This window comes from Phragmites australis, chromosome 3 (genome assembly GCF_958298935.1).
Source record: "Phragmites australis chromosome 3, lpPhrAust1.1, whole genome shotgun sequence".
Lineage (NCBI taxonomy): Eukaryota > Viridiplantae > Streptophyta > Magnoliopsida > Poales > Poaceae > Phragmites > Phragmites australis.
In genome coordinates, this window is record NC_084923.1 from 7,216,509 (window position 1) to 7,238,612 (window position 22,104).

The 22,104-nt window shown below is 46.1% G+C and overlaps 3 protein-coding genes across 5 annotated transcripts; 2 read left to right on the forward strand and 1 right to left on the reverse strand.

The window, feature by feature from the left end:
• Window positions 1-2,668: 2,668 nt before the first annotated feature.
• On the reverse strand, window positions 2,669-6,598 carry LOC133911870 (metal transporter Nramp2). Its single transcript, XM_062354313.1, has 4 exons — window positions 5,976-6,598; window positions 4,379-4,515; window positions 3,641-4,293; window positions 2,669-3,172 (listed from the first exon to the last, which is right to left on the reverse strand). The coding sequence occupies exons 1-4, from the start codon at window positions 6,530-6,532 to the stop codon at window positions 2,966-2,968; spliced, it is 1,554 nt and encodes a 517-aa protein (XP_062210297.1). The 5' UTR covers window positions 6,533-6,598; the 3' UTR covers window positions 2,669-2,965.
• Window positions 6,599-14,089: 7,491 nt separating this feature from the next.
• On the forward strand, window positions 14,090-16,877 carry LOC133911871 (putative pentatricopeptide repeat-containing protein At1g02420). 2 transcript variants are annotated; one of them, XM_062354314.1, is made up of 3 exons: window positions 14,090-16,090; window positions 16,183-16,335; window positions 16,499-16,877. In XM_062354314.1, exon 1 carries the CDS (start codon window positions 14,221-14,223, stop codon window positions 15,772-15,774), a length of 1,554 nt encoding a protein of 517 aa, XP_062210298.1. In that variant the 5' UTR covers window positions 14,090-14,220; the 3' UTR covers window positions 15,775-16,090; window positions 16,183-16,335; window positions 16,499-16,877. The 2 variants fall into 2 exon arrangements, with proteins under 2 accessions (XP_062210298.1, XP_062210299.1); XM_062354315.1 differs by having other exon boundaries at window positions 16,220-16,335.
• A 2,018-nt stretch (window positions 16,878-18,895) lies between these two features.
• LOC133910942 (cyclin-A3-1-like) lies at window positions 18,896-21,423 on the forward strand. 2 transcript variants are annotated; one of them, XM_062353179.1, is made up of 8 exons: window positions 18,896-19,262; window positions 19,808-20,040; window positions 20,121-20,202; window positions 20,294-20,370; window positions 20,549-20,579; window positions 20,660-20,812; window positions 20,889-21,023; window positions 21,112-21,423. In XM_062353179.1, the coding sequence occupies exons 1-8, from the start codon at window positions 18,927-18,929 to the stop codon at window positions 21,181-21,183; spliced, it is 1,119 nt and encodes a 372-aa protein (XP_062209163.1). In that variant the 5' UTR covers window positions 18,896-18,926; the 3' UTR covers window positions 21,184-21,423. The 2 variants fall into 2 exon arrangements, with proteins under 2 accessions (XP_062209163.1, XP_062209164.1); XM_062353180.1 differs by having other exon boundaries at window positions 20,922-21,023.
• Window positions 21,424-22,104: the final 681 nt, after the last annotated feature.

Sequence of the window (22,104 nt, forward strand, 5' to 3'; positions counted from 1 at the left end):
ATGAGGCAATGCGAGTGCAGAGAGGGGGTGACGATTTGTGTTTACGTTGTGCCCTCAAACCTTGCCCATACACATCGGAAATCGTCGAATGGTACAGACATGGTTCAAGTCACCAGATCTAATGCATCAACAAATTTGATACGTTGCAAACACACATGGCTAACACATGTGGGGCATTTGGCACAGAATTCGCACGTGACGGCAGAAGCCACCCCTCCAGATAAACTATCTCTCGTGGTGAATCGTAGTTCTCTGGTGAGGATACATCCTTAGGCAAATCATACTCCGATGATAGCATTGTGCCGCTGCAGCTCCTCTACATGGAGGAATGTGAAACGGTAGCAAGCGTGATGCATTGCATTCCTAAAAGCCCTAGAAAAACTCACGCGGAGCAGGGGGTGAGGCGAGAAAAGTGGCAAGGAGCCGTGAGATAGACACGCCTTTGAAGCGGAAGTGCGAAATCAAGCAAGGGTGAGGTGACACGTGAGTAGAGGGGGACTTTAAATCCGTGTTTGTGTTGCCCAAGCTACCACCTACCCCAGTCGAGGTGCATTGAAAATTGACAGTAGAGATGTGTTCTAGGTTACCAGATCTGCTGCATCGATGGCTTTGATGTGTAGCAAACACGCGTGGCTAATAGAAAAAATTAGGGACAGAATTTCATAACCAACTATACGCAAAGGCGGTAGCCATCACTCTAGGAACACCTTCTATTTGTGGTCGATTGTTCTCTAACAACAGGATATTAGCATTGTAACAGTAGTTCAACTAGCAATACATAAACTAGGGAAGTCTATGTGTACACATTTAAAAGTTTACAGGTTTGCTCATGTGCCATTTCACACTTGCTATCTGTGTGTCGGTCATTAGAATCTGCATGCATGTCACTGGAAAGTGGCACACACACAAACTCTATGTCGAGGATAGTTGCAAACACACAAATAGCGAGTTTGGAATGGTATGTGAGAAAAAAAAACTAACTCTCTGTGGCATACACGCGAATTCTCTATAAGTTGCTAGAGTTACAAACTAAACTTCCCATCTATATGTATGTTTAACAACAAAAGGATTCAAAGCTGCAAAACAATTATAACATTGGATTTGAATCATAACCAGCAAAATGGATACAACTTTTAAGACTTGGTTCAAATTTTGAGTAAATGCTGCTATGACTAAATATTTATAACCATAAGACTATAAATAACAAAGCAGTGTTATTTAAGGAGAGATCATATTATTATGCTCTATATTTTGTGTGAAGAGCATAAGCATTTCCTACAAGTGTGTAGCCCAATTAGTATAGAAAAGACCATTCATGAAGAATTATATGAAAATGTGAAATATCATGTTTCATTACCTTTTCTATTCAAGCAGGCTATGGGCCTACCGTTAGATTACACTGAGTAGATGATGTTTACAGCAATAGAAGAATAACCCTAGGCAAGCGCGCCGCCACTTTATCCCCATGAGGCAAGGTTGGAGGAATAGGGGTGGGAGCGTGTGCGCTGGCGCCTCACTCCTAAAGCCCTAGAAAAAAAACTCGCGCGTAGCGGGAGGGGTGAGGGAGGGGAGGGGGAGAAGAGCCACGAGGCAGACACGATTTTTGAAGCGGGAAGTGTGAATTCAAGCAAGGGTGAGTCGACGCGCGCGCGGAGGGGAAGGATCCGTGTTTGCGCTACACACCCAACACCGCCGAGGTGCGTCAGATTCCCACAGCAGACGGGGTCTGATACATCGACGAATTGAGTGTAGCAAACACACGCGGCTAGAGAAAATTTTTGGGAAATTTGGCAAAAAAAAAGGTTGCATTACCAGTCGTACGGGACGGTGGAAGCCATCCCTCTTGATACAACTTCTCTCACGGCGGATCACTGTTCTCTTGTGTCGGATTGTACTCTGTCTCTCTGGCAGAGACACTTTCTCTCACGAATCATACTAGTATAGTTGTAAGGTGTCGCCTTGGTGACTACTTGGTGTCTTGTCGGCTGAAGGTGGACTATAACACCACAGAGTCCACTACAAATTCGGAATGCTACTAAAACCAACCTACAAAACCGTTAAATCTTAAAGAAAAATCTAGCAACACCTCCCCTAAAACTAGAGCTATAACTGATATTATCACACACAAAGATAGATAACGATTTGTGTGAAGAGCATAAGCATTTCCTATGAGTGTGTAGCCAATCAGAATAGAAAAGATTATTCATGGAGAATTATACAAAAATGTGAAATATCATGTTTCATTACCTTTTCTATTGAAGCAGGCTACAGGTCTACCGTTAAATTACACTAGTGGATGATGTTTACAGCAATAGAAGAATTGATGACGTGGTTCAAAGTGGTTTCGAAACTGAGATGACACTCTTTACCGAGAATACCGCTATGTTTCATTTCTGGAGGGAACAGTATGCATGTTGGCTTATGATAGATCACCAAGTGCAAAATCATTCACTATATTCCATTTAAGCTGCAGTGGAATATGCAGTGAAGTCCTGGAATTCAGAATTGCACCAATGAGATATCCACTGCAACGTGTGGATCAAGGAAAAATACAGTTCATCGGGCATGAGCTGAGGCGTGGAGCATCGAGCCTTATGGAACATTCGGTAATTTTCGTCTGCTCATAAGGAAATTGCGGCAGATGAGTAACCAGAAGGAAATTGCGGCAGATGAGCAATCAGGCAATGTCATTATGTCAATAGTGTTCTTCACATCACCATAATCCTCAGAAACGAGAAAGAAATAAGAAATCTATCTACTGCGTGTAACATCAAATATGTGAATACTAAAGGAGAAGCCTACTACCAAATATCCCACAAATACAAGTATACAAGGGATATATACCGGCTTCTCTGGAGCCAACGCAAATAGGCAGTGGTACACGCTTTACACGGAGCGGCAGATTTTTTCCGGTATTATCCACTATTCCAATTCATCATGGTGGCAAATGACGACGTTGAAACACTCATGAGCTCTTGGACATTGATAACCAAAGGCGAGAATACAGCGAAGTATTTCGCATAATAAGATATACGATGAATGCAAGGTAAATAGCCAGCACAACACACAAGCTGGAGCGAAGCAATACACTCCGGACATCAGTAACATAGAAAGACAGTATAAGATAACCATTGATAAGCATCAGAAATATCGTAACAATCCAACTAATCACCTGAGGAGAGCACAAAAGGAGTTAATATAACAAACTAGGATGGGCAGTGCCACTAATATTTGTGCAAAGGAGCATCATGCCATCAGACAAATAACAGCAGACTAAATACATCTACAATTGCTTGAGAGGTAGGCTAATCATATCGAATAGAGTACAGGGAGGCAGAATAACATGTCAATGGTATATATGAGAGATGACATGTCCAAGGCTAAGTTTTATGATATAAAACATTGAAGAATCATGTTAAGGCGTCTCAATTTAATAGTGCCTGAGTAAAATCAGCAACTGAAGCTAAGGAGTTTTTTTAAAGGAAAGAAATTAAGGACTCCATCACCTTTTAATTCTTTCAAATACTGAACAGGCATGATGTAGTGAAATAACAAGATCATGGTCTCATTACAGCAATGGTCAGTTCGTCATGAATTCAGAGATGAACTTTTAATAAATAAAACTCAAAGAAAAACTTACTTTGGTGATAGGACCAACTACAAAAGACCCCATGACTTGTTCCTTTGAAACAAGGGTGATGAGAGGAATTAGTGCAAATGGAATCTGTATGGATTGAAGAACATTGAGTGCCTCGTTCAGAACATCCATCGTAGGATCTTCAGTATTGAAAAATAAAGCCACAATCATAGTTGGAATAATGGCAAAACTTCGAGTAATCATTGCTCGCAACCACTTCTTCAATCGAAGATTAAGGAAACCTCCCATAACAAATTGGCCTGCATATGTGCCAGTAATTGTGCTACTCTGTCCAGATGCTAATAAACCAATTGCCCAGATATAGAGGATGGGAAAGAATGCAGTTCCGTATTTTTCCTGTAAGTACTGTCCGGCATTCTCAAGACCTATATTGTCAGCTTGTTCAGACCCATTAAATCCTTTCGCGAAAACCGTTGTGACACAGATGTTAATAAAGAAGGACACAATGAGTGCAAGAATCGACTCAATGTTGTAGTAGTACACAGCTTCTTGAACACGGGATTTCTTGTTTGTGTCAATCTTCCTGGACTGCACTAGTGCTGAATGCAAGAAAACATTGTGGGGCATGATGATGCAGCCCACAATTCCTACTGCCTGCTTAATGGTCTTTGAACTCAGTTTTGGAACCACCAAACCTGCATTAAGAAATAAAATGAATAATGTTCTTTGCTTCTCAAGGATTCAACATAAGCAAAAGCATTTCGCTGACATGTAAGTTACCAATCAGAAGTTCCTTTCCACTAGGCTTTGTTTCACCGAACAAAACTGCAAATGACAGAGCCATGGTTGCAATCAATACACCAAAAAATGCTTCCAGTTTTCTCACACCATAATTCTCCAAGAAAAGGAAGATGAAGCTGGAATCAGGAATATGTCACATCAGTCAAATATATATCAGTTTTGCTGAACATTTTTAACCATGAAAGGGAAAAAGCGGTTGGCTATACATAAGCAGTACCTAAGTCAAAATCAGATAAACATTGAGTAACATAAAAAGGATAAGTGTTGTCATTTATCATCATCAGAATATTTATTTAGCAGAACTCTTCTAAATATTATTTAATCCTTTCTGTTACATTCATTATTACTGATTTCATCATCCAAAGCCCGTAACCTTGTTTAGCAATTAGTAATGCAGGAGGAAGGGGTTTGACCAGGGGAGCAAATAAGCAGTAAGTAGAGGTGTACAGATAGTCGACAAGGATATGTCCATAGTATATGTCGACAGGGGAGCAGATAAGCAGTAAGTAGAGGATTACAAGTCTTTAACTGAAGAGAAATAAGAAATATTAAATCGACCAATAAGCATCCATTATCCTCTGACCCAAATGAAATCTAAAATGAAGTGATTGCAAAAACAACAGACCAATAGCTCGTAAACATTCTGCAGCCTACTAGATGCTGCCATCGACTAAACCAACAGAACAAACAAAATCTCAATACGAGAGCGAGCAGAGGACGCAAACAACAATAACAATTTTAGAACGCAACATGATTCAATCAGCAAGCAGCACATCCAGAAGCTACAACAATACAATACTAAGTACTGTAACTTTCAGCTGATCGGGAAGCAGACTGAAAACACCAGAAAACTGCAATCATTCATGGAATGCTTTTCTGCACCCAAAACAGCAAGTATGCATGCAGAAAAGTAAATCCGTTGTTTGAAGGTAGCCATTATGGCATCACCACACCAATTGCACAGTGAGAACCAGAGATGATACCCCAAAAATACTAAACTTTAATCAGCAAAGCAACACCAGGAAGCAAACAAGGGAGCAATCCAACTCAAAATCGGTTGACTACAAACACACCACACCAAAAAGACGCAAACTTTGTTACCTAACAACAGAGGGAACCAAGAGAATCCAAGACAGAGATCGGATGCCTGAAGGAGTAAAGGTAAGAAGAACGGACAAAAACAATTGATCGTGCGAAGAGAAGGCACAAACTTTTCTGAGATGTCATCCGCTCACGTCGAACAACAAAGCACAAATTCTACTCGCCGCATAAACCCAGCAACTGAAACGCAGCAAAAATTACAGCTTTCAGATGAGGAGATGAACAACAGTGAACTAGTGAACAACAAACATAACCTTAAATTAGGAAAGCATCAAACTTTCCTATCGAAAAAAAGAACCTCCAACTCCCCAAGCAGTAAGGAACTCTATAAATTTTCTCACAAATTCTACGCGCCATGGCAAGCCAACTTAATCAACATCAAGCCAAAAAAATCTAGGACTTTTGGGTTCAGAACCCAGAGTGAAAAGGACAGAAACGTAAGCGCTCTTGCAACCACGAGCGCGAAGTAACTCACCAATCGAGTGCGGTGATGACGACTCCGCCCCAGAGCGGCACGGTGCCTCCCGAGAGGATCTTGATGGCAATCGCGCTGCCAATCACCTCCTGTATGTCGGCGCCGACGAGCGCGAGCTCGGTCATGGCCCAGAGGGCGCGCGTGGCCCAGGGCGGGTACTCCTCGCGGCAGAGCTCGGCGAGGTGCTTCCCCGTGGCCACGCCGAGCCTCGCAGACAGCAGCTGCATCAGGGCGCCCATGACCGTCGCCCACAGCAGCAGCCACAGCAGCTGGTACCCAGCGGCCGCGCCCGCCTGCAGGTCGCCCTCCAGGTTGCCCGGGTCCAGGAACGCGATGCACATGAGGAACCCGGGCCCCGTGAAGCGCCAGAGCTTGCGCCACGAGAAGGGTGGACGCGACGTGGGGGCGCCGTCGGGCCCCTCGGCGTCGGAGTCCGAGATGCAGATGGTGACCTTGTCGTCGGAATCGTACGCGCGCTCCTCGTACTCGTCGTTCGAGGCGGAGGAGGCGCCGCCCCCACCAGGGAGGAGGCTCTCGGCGAGGTCGCGGGACGCCATGGGCGGATGCGTGCGCGGGCGAGTGGGGCTGAGCGAGTGGGACTGTGGGAGGATGGCAGTTACGTTCTTGGAATTAGGATTGGTTTCTGAAAGAATTTATACTAGTTTTTTCCTAAAAAATCAACTTTTTTACTCTGTCTTTTTTTTAAGAGCACTTTTTTACCATGTTATTCCCTGCTTTCTTTGTAGACGGCGATTGGCAGGTCGATAGATCATTTGTTAGCACATAAATATCACTATTTGTATTTATTTGGAGAAATCGTATAGATAACATAGAAAATCGATGATCTTAAGGACAAGAGGAATCACCAAAGTTAGTACTACACGAATACATTGTTTCAAACTTTGTATTAAACACTAAACACACAGCAATGAGGAGGTACGGAAGATGCTGAGTCGTCTATATCTTAGTTTAGTTTGAGGACTGTTTGGTAGAGCTCTGATTTTGTGGTGAGAGTGATTTTATGTTGGAAGTAGGGTGGAAGTGATTTTATTTGTAAAATCGTTTGGTATGTTAGTGGTGGAAGTGATTCCTGAGGAAATATTGTGTTGAAATCGAGGAGAATCAGTCGGAAATTAAATGAAAGCTAGTTTTTTCAGCTCCCACCTCGCCATACAAAACGCGTGGAATCACTCCCCGATCAACCCGTTTGACAGCGTTGGGAGTAATTTCAGCGCGGAATCAGCTCCTAAAACTCTACCAAATAAGACCTTAGTTTAGTTTAACAGTGTCCCATAGACATTACGAATTTATGCTTTCTTTATAAAAAAAAAAGAATACCCTTTTCGTACATAGGGTTAACTCCAGATTACGAATGTCAACGCATCGTACTTGTAGGTCTCCAAATATTGCCTGTACCGAGCAATGCTCCACCGTGCTGACATCGGACTATTGGAGGCACTTCACAAAAATAATCGGAGATCCTATGGAATTCTAATTGGACACGCTATGAAACTACCTGTAATCACATACTTTTCTGCCGCTTGGAGATCCTTAGTCGTGCATTTGTAACGCTTACGAGTTCAAAATTTACCGATGCACATGCTGCATTGGCCTGTAATTGTTGTTGTTTAAGCGTGACCATGATGTATGATTTATGATTGGACACCGTTAGGCAAGTTGCGCTCTCTAGTTCAGTCTAGTTGACAGGATAACGATCACTGACGAGCTCACTTTTCCTCTGAAAAGCAAAAGCTAGCTAGAAGGAACCGATACCTCTCCTTTTACTTTCTTTCCTTGTCCACTTTTAACGGTTTGATCTATAAAAATATAAAAATAGATAACATACATTACCATATTTATTAAAAAAGATAATATATCAATGTATTTACAAATCTATTACTCGTATTCAATACCACATGTTCTTAAAAAAACTTAAAATAGTGGACTCGGGCCATATTTGATATATAAGGTATCGAATATCAGCAATAGTGTCGTATTCAACACCTCAGGTGCCGTAAATTACCTATATCTGGTATTTCAGATGTCGAATACGGTGCACGGTGCCGTATTCGGGACCTTAGGTCTCGAATATGGCCCGGCCTGTTACGCGATCACCTCCTATTTCTGCTTTCGGCGTGCGGTGTTTTCCGGTAACCTAAGGTATCAAATATAGGAAGTTTTTGGTATCTAAGATGTCGAATACAATGGAGCCAGTCTTTTTTCAGTGTTTATACCGAATTCAGATTTTTGAATTTTAAAGTGCCGAATATATATGTTAGATTTGTAAATAAGCTAATCTATTATCTATTTTAATAAATACGTTGACATATATTATCCATTTTTGCTTTTTTACTCGCTCGATGGGCCTCGACAACTTTGCGCGTAGAATGGAAGCACCGTTTCACACTTGGAGGTGCTGCACTCGGCGTCCGTCCTCTCGGACGGTGCAATCTCACAGCGTGCCGAACCCCGTATCGTCCAAAGCTCGGTCCCCTTCGTTCGCTCGCGTGCCTTGTGGAGGGAGCCGAGCGGAGCCGTTTCCCCGTCGAGATGGCGGAGTCGCGAACGAAACCGTGCGGTATCGGCGGAGAATCGCATGGCGCCGGACGCCCCCGCGCCCACTGCCCCGCCAATCACCGTGCCGAGGACGGTGGCGTAAAGCCGTGCGAAGCGACATGCATCATCATCGTTCAAGTTGTTGACGCAGCACGAGCTTATCCTCTCTAATCCGATGGTTCCGCCATGATTTGCCACTTGCCGTCCCAATCACTCGATCGGGGTGATCGATCAGACATTCAGACGCCCCTCCCATCTGAAACGGAGCAGAGTTAATGATCGCGCACAGCATTTGCGTTCAATCTCCCAGCGGAATCAGGAATTTTTCGGTCGCTGTGCTGCTGTGGACATATGGGCAGGTTGTCGTTCCACCATTTTTTTCCATCTCTGTGAATTTGAAACGACTCCTCAAATTTAGTGTGTATTCGGATAGGATATTCCGTGCATCCAAGTTAGCAGCTGCCACGATTTTGCTCTTACCGCGCTCGTTGTGGCTGTTTGGAACCGGAGAATGTTTCATAGTCACATGTTCCACGAGACGAGAATGCAAACACGACTACGGACTACCGGTCCTGAACTTTGGAATCTTGCCTCGTGGTTGGTTGAGACAAATCTGGCCCGGAGTCCGTGTAGCGCAGGCAGTTCTGTTCTACTACACTACACTACCCTAGTTTATCCTATCAAGCGGGACTGCGTGCAGGGCTTCCGATCTGGCAGTGGCAGGTTTGTCCACTGGGCAGTTGAACGGAGGCCGTGCGGGGACGTGGCACACACGGGAAAGAAGCCTTCTCCTGCGTTCTCGCCACTGGCCTGACCGTGGCGGCGCCGTGGCGCCACGGGCCTGCCTCGTGCCCTGCGAGAGCATGGCCTGACCTTCCCTGATCTGATCTCCAATAAAGCTGCTGCTCGAGAGAAATTTATATGCTCGTGGCAAACCAGGCCACAGCCCATGTGATGTGATCCGGCTATTCATCTGGGGCGGGGGAGTATTTCGTCGTCCAACTCTGCGCGAGCAGAATCAGGTCGACCGCAACGGCAACTCGCAATAATATCTGGCTCCATCACTGCACGTATGATTGTTAAGGACTTGGATGGATATTCTGCTGCACCGTGTTCGGCTACTTTCGTCTGTTACGGTTAGATAAAGACGGACACCAAACATTTTTCTGCGAAACGAGGCACGAAGCTCTGCCGATTCAATTAAGATAGGAATTTTTAGAAGTAAACAGCAACCACCCCTAAGTACATAAGTGATCTACTTGCATCCAACAAAGACAATGTGGGGCGGTGCGGAAGACAAAAGCGCTCACGGGATCCTAACACATGCTAGGCCGATCTCAGCAAAACTTTGGATATTGCCCGACGCGGATGACATGGTGCTTTTCATAAATCCAACCCAAAACGAAAGGATTGTTGTAAAGCAAACTCTTCAAACTTTCGAAGGCACCTTAGGGCTTGTGACAAACTTTCATAAGAGCTCCTTCCAAATTTCCCATGCCTTTATTTGGGACTATGGCTCCACGTCGTAAACTTTGCAAAACGCATGTCGGTCCACTTATTGACAAAATGCGAACTAGACTACCCAGGTGGAAGGGAATTTATGTCAAAGGCTGACCGCCTCACCCTCTGTCAACTTTGTACTCTCCTCCATGACTACTTATCACCTCATGGTATTCCCGCTTCCAAAATGGGACAAGAAAGAGATAGATGGCATTAGAGGATCTTTTCTTTGGATGGGGGAGAAGAGGCAAAGGGTGGACATTGCTTAGTCAACTGGGCGCCTGCATGTTGACCCAAAAAGCTAGGCGCCCTAGGCATCCTCAATCTACAATGGTTCAGTCGGGCCCTCCGTCTCGGATGGCTTTGGCACTTGTGGGCATCAGGCTCCAAACCGTGGGTTGGCATTGCAGTCCTTTGTGACCATTCAAATGAAAAACTATTCGAGGCTTATACCATTATCACGCTGGAGGTGGCAATAAGGCTCACTTTTGGCACGATTGTTTGCTTCTTAGCACTGCCCCTAAAGTCCTCGCTCCCTCCCTCTTCCACCTTGTTCACCGCAAGAATAAATGGATTAGAACTCTCAGTCGCAAAAATCATCACGCCAAACCACCTGACTGAGTTTATGACCATGTGGGCTCCGATGCAGTAGATCAACCTCAACCTAGATGTTCCCGACTCCATCTCATGGTGTTGGACCTCACATGGCGAGTACATCACAAAAATTGGCCTACCTCACCCAATTCCGTTAGTCCATACAACCTTTCGACACTAATGTCATTTGGAAGGTGAAATCCAAAAACAAGTGCAAGTTCTTCGCTTGAACCATGATCCAAAACAAAATACCTATAGCGCTATCGGAGGGTGAACTCCTATCGCAGGGATCCGGAGGGACCTCTTTTTGAGATTCGGCCGGGAGGATGATTCTGAATATGTTTGCGAGAGAAATAAATGGGTGTAAATGCGATGGCAGGTGGGATGGAATGATCTAATACAGAATGAAGTAAATGCACTGGAGGGATTTAGACAGGTTCGGGCCACACTGAGCGTAATACCCTACTCCTGTGTGGATGCTATAAATGCCCTGAGAATGTCCCTCAGAGATGTTGCTAGTTACAAGAATGTTTGTCTATCCTAAAGCTTCAGGCTCCTTGTTCTTCGGTGGCCTCAGCTTCTGTGCTTGTATTGAGTGTCTTCTGTCTTCGCTCGGGATTCTTCGCCTCTATTAGCCTCTGAGAATGTGTTCTTGTTCGTGCTCACCGGCTCTCTTAAGTACTCGCCGGCGGTAGCATGCCCCGAAAGGGAGGGCACGAGTTCCAAGGCGTCATAAATGGAAAAGCAGTCATCATGGGCTGCTGCGCGAAGTGACGGGTGGGGGGGGGGGTTGAAAACGCACCCCCCGCCCGGTCTCGGACGCCATGATGGTATTGGCAACGGGCGCTGCGGAGAGGGCTCACTGGGCAGCCGCAGAGCAGCCCGGCGTGCCCGCCCGATCTTGTTCGCCTGACATAGCAGGGCGGTAGGCAGGGCGCCTTGCTCAAAGAAGTATATTGATCACCATAGTGTTAGAGCACTTGTATCTCAACCATATCATGAAACAATCAATCACCGGTTACATGGGACAAATCATATCATCAATTATTAAAAAGCCACTACAAAAGTAACAAAATATAACCAGTAAACAAAAAAATCAGTAGATAGAAGACTCACCTTGTGGCTAACGTATAGGATCTCTTATCAGTGCTCACTCCCGCGATGACTTACCACCATTACGAACATACACGAGCACAAATAATTCTATGCCAAAAATATTCTATCTCAGGTCTTGTTTATTGCAAATTATAGCCATGAAAGCAATCACATAAAGCATATTATTTAAAATGCAATTAGTACATATAGAAAAAAGAAATTGCGGGCAACACTTACTGACAATCATATTATATGACAAGCCTTAAAGGAAATATAAGTGATTATTTTGATATATTCAGCCGAGGAAATCACAGCTATAACTAGGCTCTAGCATGTTAATAGCCGTGTCTTATTGAAATCATGCCAACACCAGTTGCAATTCAGATTAACAACTATCACATGGATTTGCAAAAAATCATTGATTTTAAAGTTCATTTTGAATCAATCGATTTGCCATCTAAATTCTGAAACAGAGGCAAACAGACAAAAAAAGAATCACAACAATTCAAGATGCATTTGATCAAAACAACAATGCAGCCCTAAATCAGTCAAAAATCAATATGGTGAGTATATATTTATGGATAGGAGAGGATAACCACAACAAGCTAGGCAACATGTTCATTTGGCAAACATAGATGTTTGTTTGTAAACAAATTCATGGTCCTTGCCAATTCAACAATTGTACATAGATTTTTGTTTACTTCGCCACAAATGAAACCCAAAATATTATACAGTGCGTAATCTTATGAACGGTGGCACACATCCAATATACAAAATTTGAGAACTAACCATCGCAAAGACCAACAAGAGCAAAGGAACTGACGGTAATGGAGGAATTCAGTTGTTTCACACTCTATCATTATCTGGAGGCAGTATTATCTCCATGCATGAGTCATTGCCTACTTATAGAAATCTCACTGTAAGCAATCCACCAAGCAAGGAATACATCGCAAGAGATGGAGCACCAAGTAAAAAAATTACAAACACACGAATTTAATCTGTGGAGATTTTTTTTTGGAAAAATAGATCATCTAGCAGCAGGGGTTGAGTCTGGCGTACTACTTGCACAAGCAACATCACCTGAACTCGATGGATGCCGCTGAGAGCGTCACCATCCTACAGACAGGGTGAAGGCCCTTTCCTGGCATCACCATCCTACACCACGCAAAATAAAATCTACCCAAAGAGAAGATGAAGTCATGGAGACGCACCGCAGATTGATCGACTCGATAAATGGGGAAGAAATGCGGAGAATTTGCACGTGCGTACCTCGAATCCACTGGATTCATGAGGGATCGATTGAATTCATGGTGCTCTCCGCGGCGTCCACCATTGGCCTCACACTCGTTGGGAACGAGTGGGCCATGATTCCTTCGTCCCTCGGTGATTCTGTCGATAAGCGCTCACGCTACCACAGTAGGGCCACCAGGGGTCAGTGGAGAAAGGGCAGAAGGAGGCAAGGCGGTGGCATAACGGCTTGGGGACGTAGTGGTTGTGCGCGTGGATGGACGTGATGCTGCAGGAGAAGCACCGCAATCGCCGTGGATCCTGCACCACACACACCAAAATCTACCCAAGGAGAAGTGATCTCCCTTAGTTTTGAAGTACATGTTTCACATTGCAAAGAATGTGTCTAGTGGTTGTTGAAGGAGGTCGAAGGCGATGGTGGTCCCCTCCAGGGCTGTGTCGAGGAGATCTATCATAGCTATGGCCGATAGATCCAAAGTGCAATGGCAAGGGTAGCTGATGGGTTTGGAGATAGAGACAATTGGAGAGGACCCTGGAGACAATCGCGAGAAGAATGGTGACGAGCGTTCCGTCGGGGTTTCGGCGGAGGCACAGCACGGATTGCCAGTTGCGAGCGATCCAATCGGACGCGTCTTCGGGGGACAACGACGCGAGGAGGAGTGTCTGAGAGGCGCCATCGGGATGGGGCGCTCGGGAGGAGCAATCAAGGATAGATGTGCCGTGGAGCGTAACTGGCGGAGACGACATGGCTTAGGGAGGGGAGACATGGGGTGGTTACGAAGATGTGTGGAATCGGGGGAGATGACGCGGGGAGGAGGCGTCGGTGCTCGTTTTGATGGGAATGGAGTGGAATGGGAATGAGGGAGTGGAAATGGGAATGTGGAGCAAAACGGGAATTGAACCGGAATGGAAAAGACAAGTTGTTTTTTAAGTATGATAGATGGTCAATATTTTCAATGGCAAATCATCATTTTTTTTAGTTTTTGCTAGAATAAATTCATGATAGGTTATTGAATAACTGCTTAATCTGTAATACATCATCCACGATGAGATACACGTGGGGCTCCAAATAGCCCAAAAACAAGCCGAATCACCGAAAATATGTCCCATTATGAGTTCGGGCCAGCCCGCTCGAGCTGCAACCACAGTGGTCGCGGTCGCCACCTCGGTTCCCCTTCCAAGCGGCGGACTCCGCGCCGCGCCGCGCCGACGACGCCAAACCCCTCCCCAAACGCCGCCCGCCTCGCGAAAAATGCCGCCCAAACCCGCGCCGCGGCTCTTCCTGTACGTCTCCAACAAGTCGCGCAAGACGCCGACGTCAACGGCGCTCGCCGCCCCAGCCATCCACGATGCCTCCGCGTCCGACGCCGACGCCGACGCGGTGTACCGCATCGTCACGGCCGCGCCCACGCCGTCCGCGATGGAGTCCGCGCTCGCGGCCTCTACCGTTCCGCTCACCGCCCCTCTCCTCGACCTCGTGATGCGCCGCTTCCGCTTCGCCCACGGGGACCCGCTCCGCGCGCTCTCGCTCCTCTCCCTCTCCGCCGACCGCGGCGGAGTCGCGCCCTCCGCCTTCGCGCTCGACACCGCGCTCTACGTGCTCGGCAGGGCACGCCGGTTCGCGAACATGTGGGAGCTCCTCCAGTCCATCCGCCGCCTCTGCCCGGATGCCGTCACCCGGCGGACCGCCATGGTCGTCCTCGGCCGCGTCGCCAAGGTCTGCTCCGTGCGCGAGACCGTCGCTTCCTTCCGCCGCCTCACGCGGATGTTCCGCGCCGCCGACACGGCCGGCTTCTTCAACGCTTTGCTCCGCACGCTCTGCCAGGAGAAGAGCATGTCCGACGCGCGCAACGTCTACCACGCGCTCAAGTACGAGTTCCAGGTGAACCGCCAGACGTTCAACATCCTGCTCTCCGGCTGGAAATCAGCCGAGGACGCGGAGGCGTTCTTCGCCGAGATGCAGGAGCTCAGGGTGGAGCCCGACCTGGTTACCTACAACAGTTTGATCGATTGCCACTGCAAGAACCGGGACGTGGACAAGGCCTACAAGCTGCTCGACGAAATGCAGGAGAAGGACATTTCTCCCGATGTGATCACTTACACAAGCTTGATTGGTGGGCTGGGGTTGATTGGTCAACCCGACAAGGCAAAGGACTTGCTGAAGGAGATGCATGAGCTAGGGTGCTACCCAGACGTCCCTGCATACAATGCAGCGATCAGGAACTTTGTTATAGCGAAGAGGCTTGGGGATGCATTTGCATTGATGGATGAAATGGCCTCAAAGGGACTGATGCCGAATTCCACAACTTATAACCTTTTCTTCAGGTGCTATTACTGGGCATACGACATTGGCAGTGCATGGCGGTTATATGAGCGGATGCGGTTTGAAGGATGCTTCCCGAACACGCAGTCTTGCATGTTTATCATCAGGCTGTGCCATCGGCATGGGAAAGTGGCACAGGCACTTGAGCTGTGGAGTGATATGGTCAGCAACGGGTTTGGATCATTTACCTTGGTATCAGATGTGCTGTTCGACCTATTGTGTGACGAGGGGAAGTTGGAGGAAGCCGAGAGGTGCTTCCATCAAATGATTGAGTTGGGGCAGAAGCCTAGCAATGTTGCATTTAGAAGAATAAAGATACTTATGCAGCTTGCCAAACAGGAAGAATCTATTGCTAGGTTAACTGAAAAGATGGCACAATTCGGGCGATTGGCACCTGAAGATTGCCAAAGGGTTCATAACTCTGCTGAAAACAGGCCTTATAATGGTGATGGAGCTGATGCTGATACAATGGGAGCAATTTAGCATATGCTTTTGGATGATGACGATGATGAATTGGTGACCATAAATTTGGTCGAGCAGATAAATAATTATTGGATTTTCCTGAGTTCTGTACTCTGATGTATACCATGAAACTTTTCAAGTTTCAAGATTTCCCTTGTTCATTCAAACTTATTGGTCATGTTGCTTTGGTAGTTGCTGACGAGCTAACAGCGACACACAATTCAGTATGTCATCTACAGATGGCCCAATTGTGCTGTCAAATACCATAGATTCTTTTTTCCCAAATAAAAAAATCATTTCATGAAGGAGCATTCTAGCCTGCCTGTTGAAATGAAAGGTATTCCAACATGACAACAGAATCTTGATGTCTTACATGTAAAATTGGTGGAATTACTGTTTAGTAACCACTTGTTTTTGTAATCAAGACAGGCTCCATGATTGTTTGACAAGTGCATTTGAATTGCAGGGGAGAATTCTTAGCACAAAGTGCCTTGTCTGGGTGGAGGCTTCAACAGACGAGACCCTATTGTGCTCCGAGCCCCGGATTACAAATCAGGGCCAAGCAATGCACCAAAGCCGCAGGTGTGTGTTAGTATGTAATACTCCAATTGCTTGCACACGACCGTCAAACGAACCTACATCACTGATGCAAACATAGTGTTGTTTTCCCACAATTACCATAACACTTGGGAAATTTAATCTCAATTGTTGGCGGTGATATTAATATTGCTGATCTTAATTGCAGCTAGACGCGTGAAACGTCATATTGAACAGTGTGGCTAATCAAACAAGTGCGGCAGCAGCATCTTGACACCACACTGTTCGAGTTCCAGTACCTAGATGTTGGTTTATTTATGGATTTTTTTTGGAACTAGATCATGCGATCTCTAGGTGTTTTTGATCTGTCACGGTCCATGCCATTGTGCCATTGCCGTACGCGTACGCCAGTAGTCCTGTGTTGGTTGAATGACTTGTGGAGTCAGGCTGCAAGTGAATACGTGAGTGCTAAGTGGGGTGGCAAACTTGACAGTTTGCAAGAGGAATTATCCTTGTGTTGTTGCCAGTGTTGAGAAGGTGGAGTTTAATGTAAGTGATCTTGTACCGCACAACAAGCAAACAATGAAATCAAAATTTGAGTTCCTTCTTCCATTCTCTTTTCCTATCATGATGCCAGTTATCTGTAACATCTGCTCTAAGGGCGTGTACAACGCAGTGATATGGCGGAGTGCTTAGAGCAGTTACGGGAAAGTGTGCCACGGTGGAGGACAGGACATGCGATCACGGGCGCTCGCGGAACGCGTCGCCACTCGATCAGGCGGTCGACGCCCGGAGCTATTCTCACGCGAGCGTTGACTCGGGCTATTCTCTCTCTTTAAGAGTCTGTATAAGAGCCTCTACATTGTACATGCCCTAAGGGCATGTTTCTTTTAAATTTAGATTATGAGAATCTAGTTTAGTATGTAGAATTTGTAAAATCTCATTTTCACTAAATTATAGATTATAATTTTTTTTAAGTATAACTTGACTTGTAAATTATAAAAAAATACTTTTTATATTATGATCATTTGTTTTTACTTTTGCTTTGCTTTTAAAACTAGAACCTATAATTAGAATAAAATGCAAACAACGCCTAAATTCGTACTCCCTTCGTTGTGCTTGATTTCTGTGATCTCGTGGGCCATGACCAACCGCTCACAAAAAATAGAAACAGCCGCGGATTGAGTCTGCTCGTCTTCCACAACTCGAGTTCTCACTTCGTAACAGCATCCGCGTACTGCGCGGATTATAAACGGAAACCCCGCGACGGCCCCAACCTAGCACACCAGACCACCATGCCTGTGAGCAATGCCGAAAACGATCCAGCACGACGCACACCCTCCCTTGCTCCGCGGCTTCGGCAGGTACCGCTGCGACGCGCGCGACTTCCCCGCCGACGGCCCAATTCCTCTTCCACGGCCAGCACCCGCTCGCCTTCGAGTGGGCCGCCGTCTGCGACATCTGTGCCACGCCCATCGACGGCATGCATTATCGCTGCCGGCCATGCGATTTCGACGTGCACCCCGTCTGCTCGCAGCTGCCCGGCACCGTCGTCTCGCCGCTGCACCCGGAGCACCTCGTGATGCTCACTGTGGGCGCCCCAAATAAGTGCACGCGCTGCAGCGCCGACTGCGTCGTCTGCCACGTCAACCTCCACCCGAAGTGCCTGCCGGGGAATGCGCGGACGCCACTCAACATTCCCAAGAGCAACTAGTGATCCAACCATACGTGCCGCTGCCGCCCATGAATGACCGTACGTGATCCAACATCCCCAAGAGCAACTAGTGATCCAACACCCGTCAGAACGATGAACCTGCAACAGTCCGTGGTAGTATTGTTACTACCGAATCTAATGTGGTTCCAACATTATTAATCATGCCATTTCTTGATCAGGAACGCATGTTTAGTATGGTATTTCCAGGATGTTTTCACGTGCTTGTTTGTTTATCTGGCCACCTACAGTGGTGAATACATGTGAGTCAGATAATAGGTTTATCCAAATCTCTCTTCCTCTTTTCTCTATCTTTCTTTTTCTTCTTCTCTCTTCCGTAATAAAAAATTGCTAGGGACTCACAAAGAACTATATCAGATTTACTACATTTCAATCTATTGAAATCATAGCTTTATTTCACTCAACATGTTATCCGTCTGATCGTCTAATCGTGCGTCTATCCGAGGTTTTTGTCTGACGTACACCATAAAATTATATATATTTCTACTATAAAAAAATATTATTTACTTATGAATTAATTTTTTATTAGCTGTTAGATCTTTATCTAACAGTTGCTGTTGTCAAGTGAAACATACTCTTGTTTTCTGCCCAAGAGGCAGGCAGGCTTGAAAACAAGGTATCCCGGTTGCAAAAATTTCTAGGGTAGCTTCCTAAATTCCAATACGATCTACGTGTCCCAGTTGTTTCACATGGGGCCCTACAAGTCGGCGAGACCAGACCACGCAGGCCGTGTGCAAGGGCATTTCAGGTAGCAGATGCCCGCCTCTGAGCCACATTTCAAAAATCAAAACCGCGTCAAATTTACCGCTTCCCAGTGAAAAACCAAGGCAACCCAACATCTCATCTCAAAAAACGAAGCCGCGCGAGCATCGGCAGCAGCAGCAGGAGCTGGCGGCGACCGGCGATGGAGAGCAAGGAGAATGCGGCCCGCTCCGCGCCGCTGCCTGTGAAGAGGCCTCGCGGGAAGCGCAAGGCCCTGGCCGACCTCCCGATCACCGGACCGAACACGAGTGACGGTTCGGCCCCGCGGGCGTCGAAGCCGAGGACGCGGTCGGCCGCGAGAGCGGAGGCCGAGGTGGAGGAGGCGAGGAAGCGGCGGGAGGCGGAGGACGCCGCGCGCGCGCCCGACGTGTCCCGTCTGCTGGACCCGAAGCGGGTGAAGCGGCCCGACGCCTGCGCGGCGCAGGCGGCGGTCGCGCCGTACCTCGGGGACATCGACCGGTACCTGCGGTCGCTGGAGGTGAGGGTTTACTCGATTCCTCTGCCCGCGCGAGCCTGGGTGTGGGGAAATTTGGTACTCGGGTTTGGTTGATTTGGGTTGTGAATGTGTAATCGTAGCTGATGTAATTGGGAGGTTTGGGGAGGCGTGATCACGCTTTACGCGTGAATGCTGGAATTGCTGGGCTCGTTTGAATTGGAATTAGATTTTGATTTGGTGAAGGGAAATGTTCTTTCTGTATAGTTTCAGTTGCTACTGTCTAGATAAGTGGTGAAACTAAGACGTTGCACCATGTAGTGAATTTTCCAGTCCAGAGCTTAGGTTTTGGCACCTTCACTAACGAAAATGGAGTCTTTGGAGCTATACTCCATTAGAAGTTTGCTTTGCTTCGGCCCGGTTAGGCTGTTACAGTTTGTGATTGCTTCAGGATCCATGCCATCCTAATTTGCTGAACTTACTAGCACTATTTCGAATAAAATGCAAGATATTTTGTGTTTCGGTCGACGAAGATGGGGCGTTTTAGCCTTTCCGGTGTGACTTTTTTCTATAATTTTTGTGATTGTTAGGTTGAGCCGTTGATTAGACCAAATGCAGACAATTTTTGGAAGATTCAGAAAGACATCAGTCCAAATATGCGGGCTATCCTTGTGGACTGGTTGGTGGAAGTGGCTGGGGAATTCAAGCTTCAGGCAGAAACACTTTACCTTGCGGTTTCATATGTCGACCGCTTCCTCACAAGGGATATCATTACCCGGGACAAGCTGCAACTGCTGGGTGTCGCTGCATTACTCGTTGCTGCGTAGGGGACTATACTGTTGTTTGTCCTTTTTGTTTGTCTCTTAAAACTATTCCCTGAGTTGTATATTTGGAATGTTGCAGGAAGTATGAAGAAGTTGAGTCTTCTAAGATGAAGGTGAACAAATACAGTGATATTACTGATGGGACTTACACCAAGCAACAAGTAGTCTTTCTTCTGCTAAATTCTCCATTCTTGGTTATTTCTCCTGGACCGTGGATGGTAGATACATTTTTTTAGTTTGTATGCACCGCAGGTTGTGAAGATGGAGGCTGACTTACTGAAATCTCTAAACTTTGAGATAGGGGGCCCCACCATAAGAACGTTCCTACGGTATGTGTTCCATTAATTTCTTTTAGTGTTTTGAATAAGCTTTCATGTTTTACATAACTTTCCTTGGAATTTAAATTGGTAACCACGTCTGAATGATGTTACATAAATAGCATTGCGGTTAGTGCCTTACTGGGCTCAAATTTTTCTGGGTCTAATGCTAGGTAGCTGTCTGTTGTAGGCTATTCATTACTTCTTTTAGTGGAGGCAATGTAAGTATACTTTTGGCGCATTTGACATTTATTTCTTTTAGTGTTCTTTTGATAATTTGTTCTTTTTTCTTAAAATTCAGGGTGCCAGTGCCAAAAAACTGGAGTCCATGTGTAGCTATCTTGCAGAATTGAGCTTGCTGGACTATGACTGCATAAGGTACCTGCCATCAATTGTTGCTGCTGCCTGCCTGTTTGTAGCCAGGTTCACGATCCATCCAAAGACTCGACCTTGGGTAAGAAGATGACGTTTTTTCCTGACTATATCTTACGCTTTACATTCATATGACATCAGTTTGTATTATTGTCCAGAACTTGATGATTCAACAAAACACGGGGTACAAGGTCTCTGATCTGCAGGACTCCATTTTTGCAATACACGAATTACAGTTGAGCATAAGGTGGCCGGACCAGAAAGCCATCAGAGAGAAGTACAAGGACCGCAAGGTACATCCCCCCCCCCCCCCCCCATTTTGTTGCTGTTATCTGCATGTTGTATTCTCTGTTCAAATTTGTTTGCTTAAACATTTTGCAGTTCGGATGTGTGTCGACAATGGCTTCACCACGAGAAATCCCTGCGTCATTCCTTGAAGACCACAATAAGTGAAGTCCAGAGAGTGTTTCTGCGGTTTCGCTGCAGGCGATGCAGAAATTAGTTTGGTGGTAGCCTGGTAGCCTGGTAGGATAGGTTAGATTATCAATCATTCAGTCGTGAAATCTGTCATGCACAACTTTGTAAATAGCTGGTATTAGTCTGCCCGTTTTGGTCGCATCGACAATGCAATTGCATTGGTATTTTGGTATAATGTGCGACTGAAGTGTTTTTCTACAGAGGTTAGCCCTAACGACTGATGAATTGTAAACGATATAACGCAAGTCAAAGCCTATTTTGTATTGCCGGCAAATTTTGCTGAATAATTAGTGCTCTGGAAGCACTGATGAGCAGTTTACATAGAGAAGTGCACTAGATAAAGCAATAATGTCCCTACTCCTTTAAACGTCGTGTGTCATGCGCGTCGCAGGCCTGTGTCCCGCACCCCTGTCTTCACCCGCGCTTGGGCCAAAATTTTGGAAACCAGGCCATCAGGTCCAACCCACCACGCCACCACTATGTGAGTCCTCTAAGCCTCCCCTGCCGTAGCTACCCTACGTCCTTGGTAGCACCCACGCCCCCCGTGGTGTCCCCATTTGGCTGTAGCTCCCACACCTACCGCTCGCTGCTTTTATCGTCTGCACGCCATGACCGACACTCTCTTCTGCGCCATGGCCACCGCCATAGCTGCGGCTAGGACGGGCTCGTGTGAAGGGATCGGTGACGTTTTAAGAGTGAGAGATGAATTAAGACACTTAAAATCTATTGATTTCAAAAACTACATAAGATAAATCTATATCAATTTTTATTTAAATATGCTCTAGCTTTATCTAGCGTATCTACTCTACCGATTAAAGTACTTACAACCTATCTAAGAAGGTAAATTGCAAGAATATAAATACGAAAACATAAATAAGGTAGAGTGAGCAAACTCGG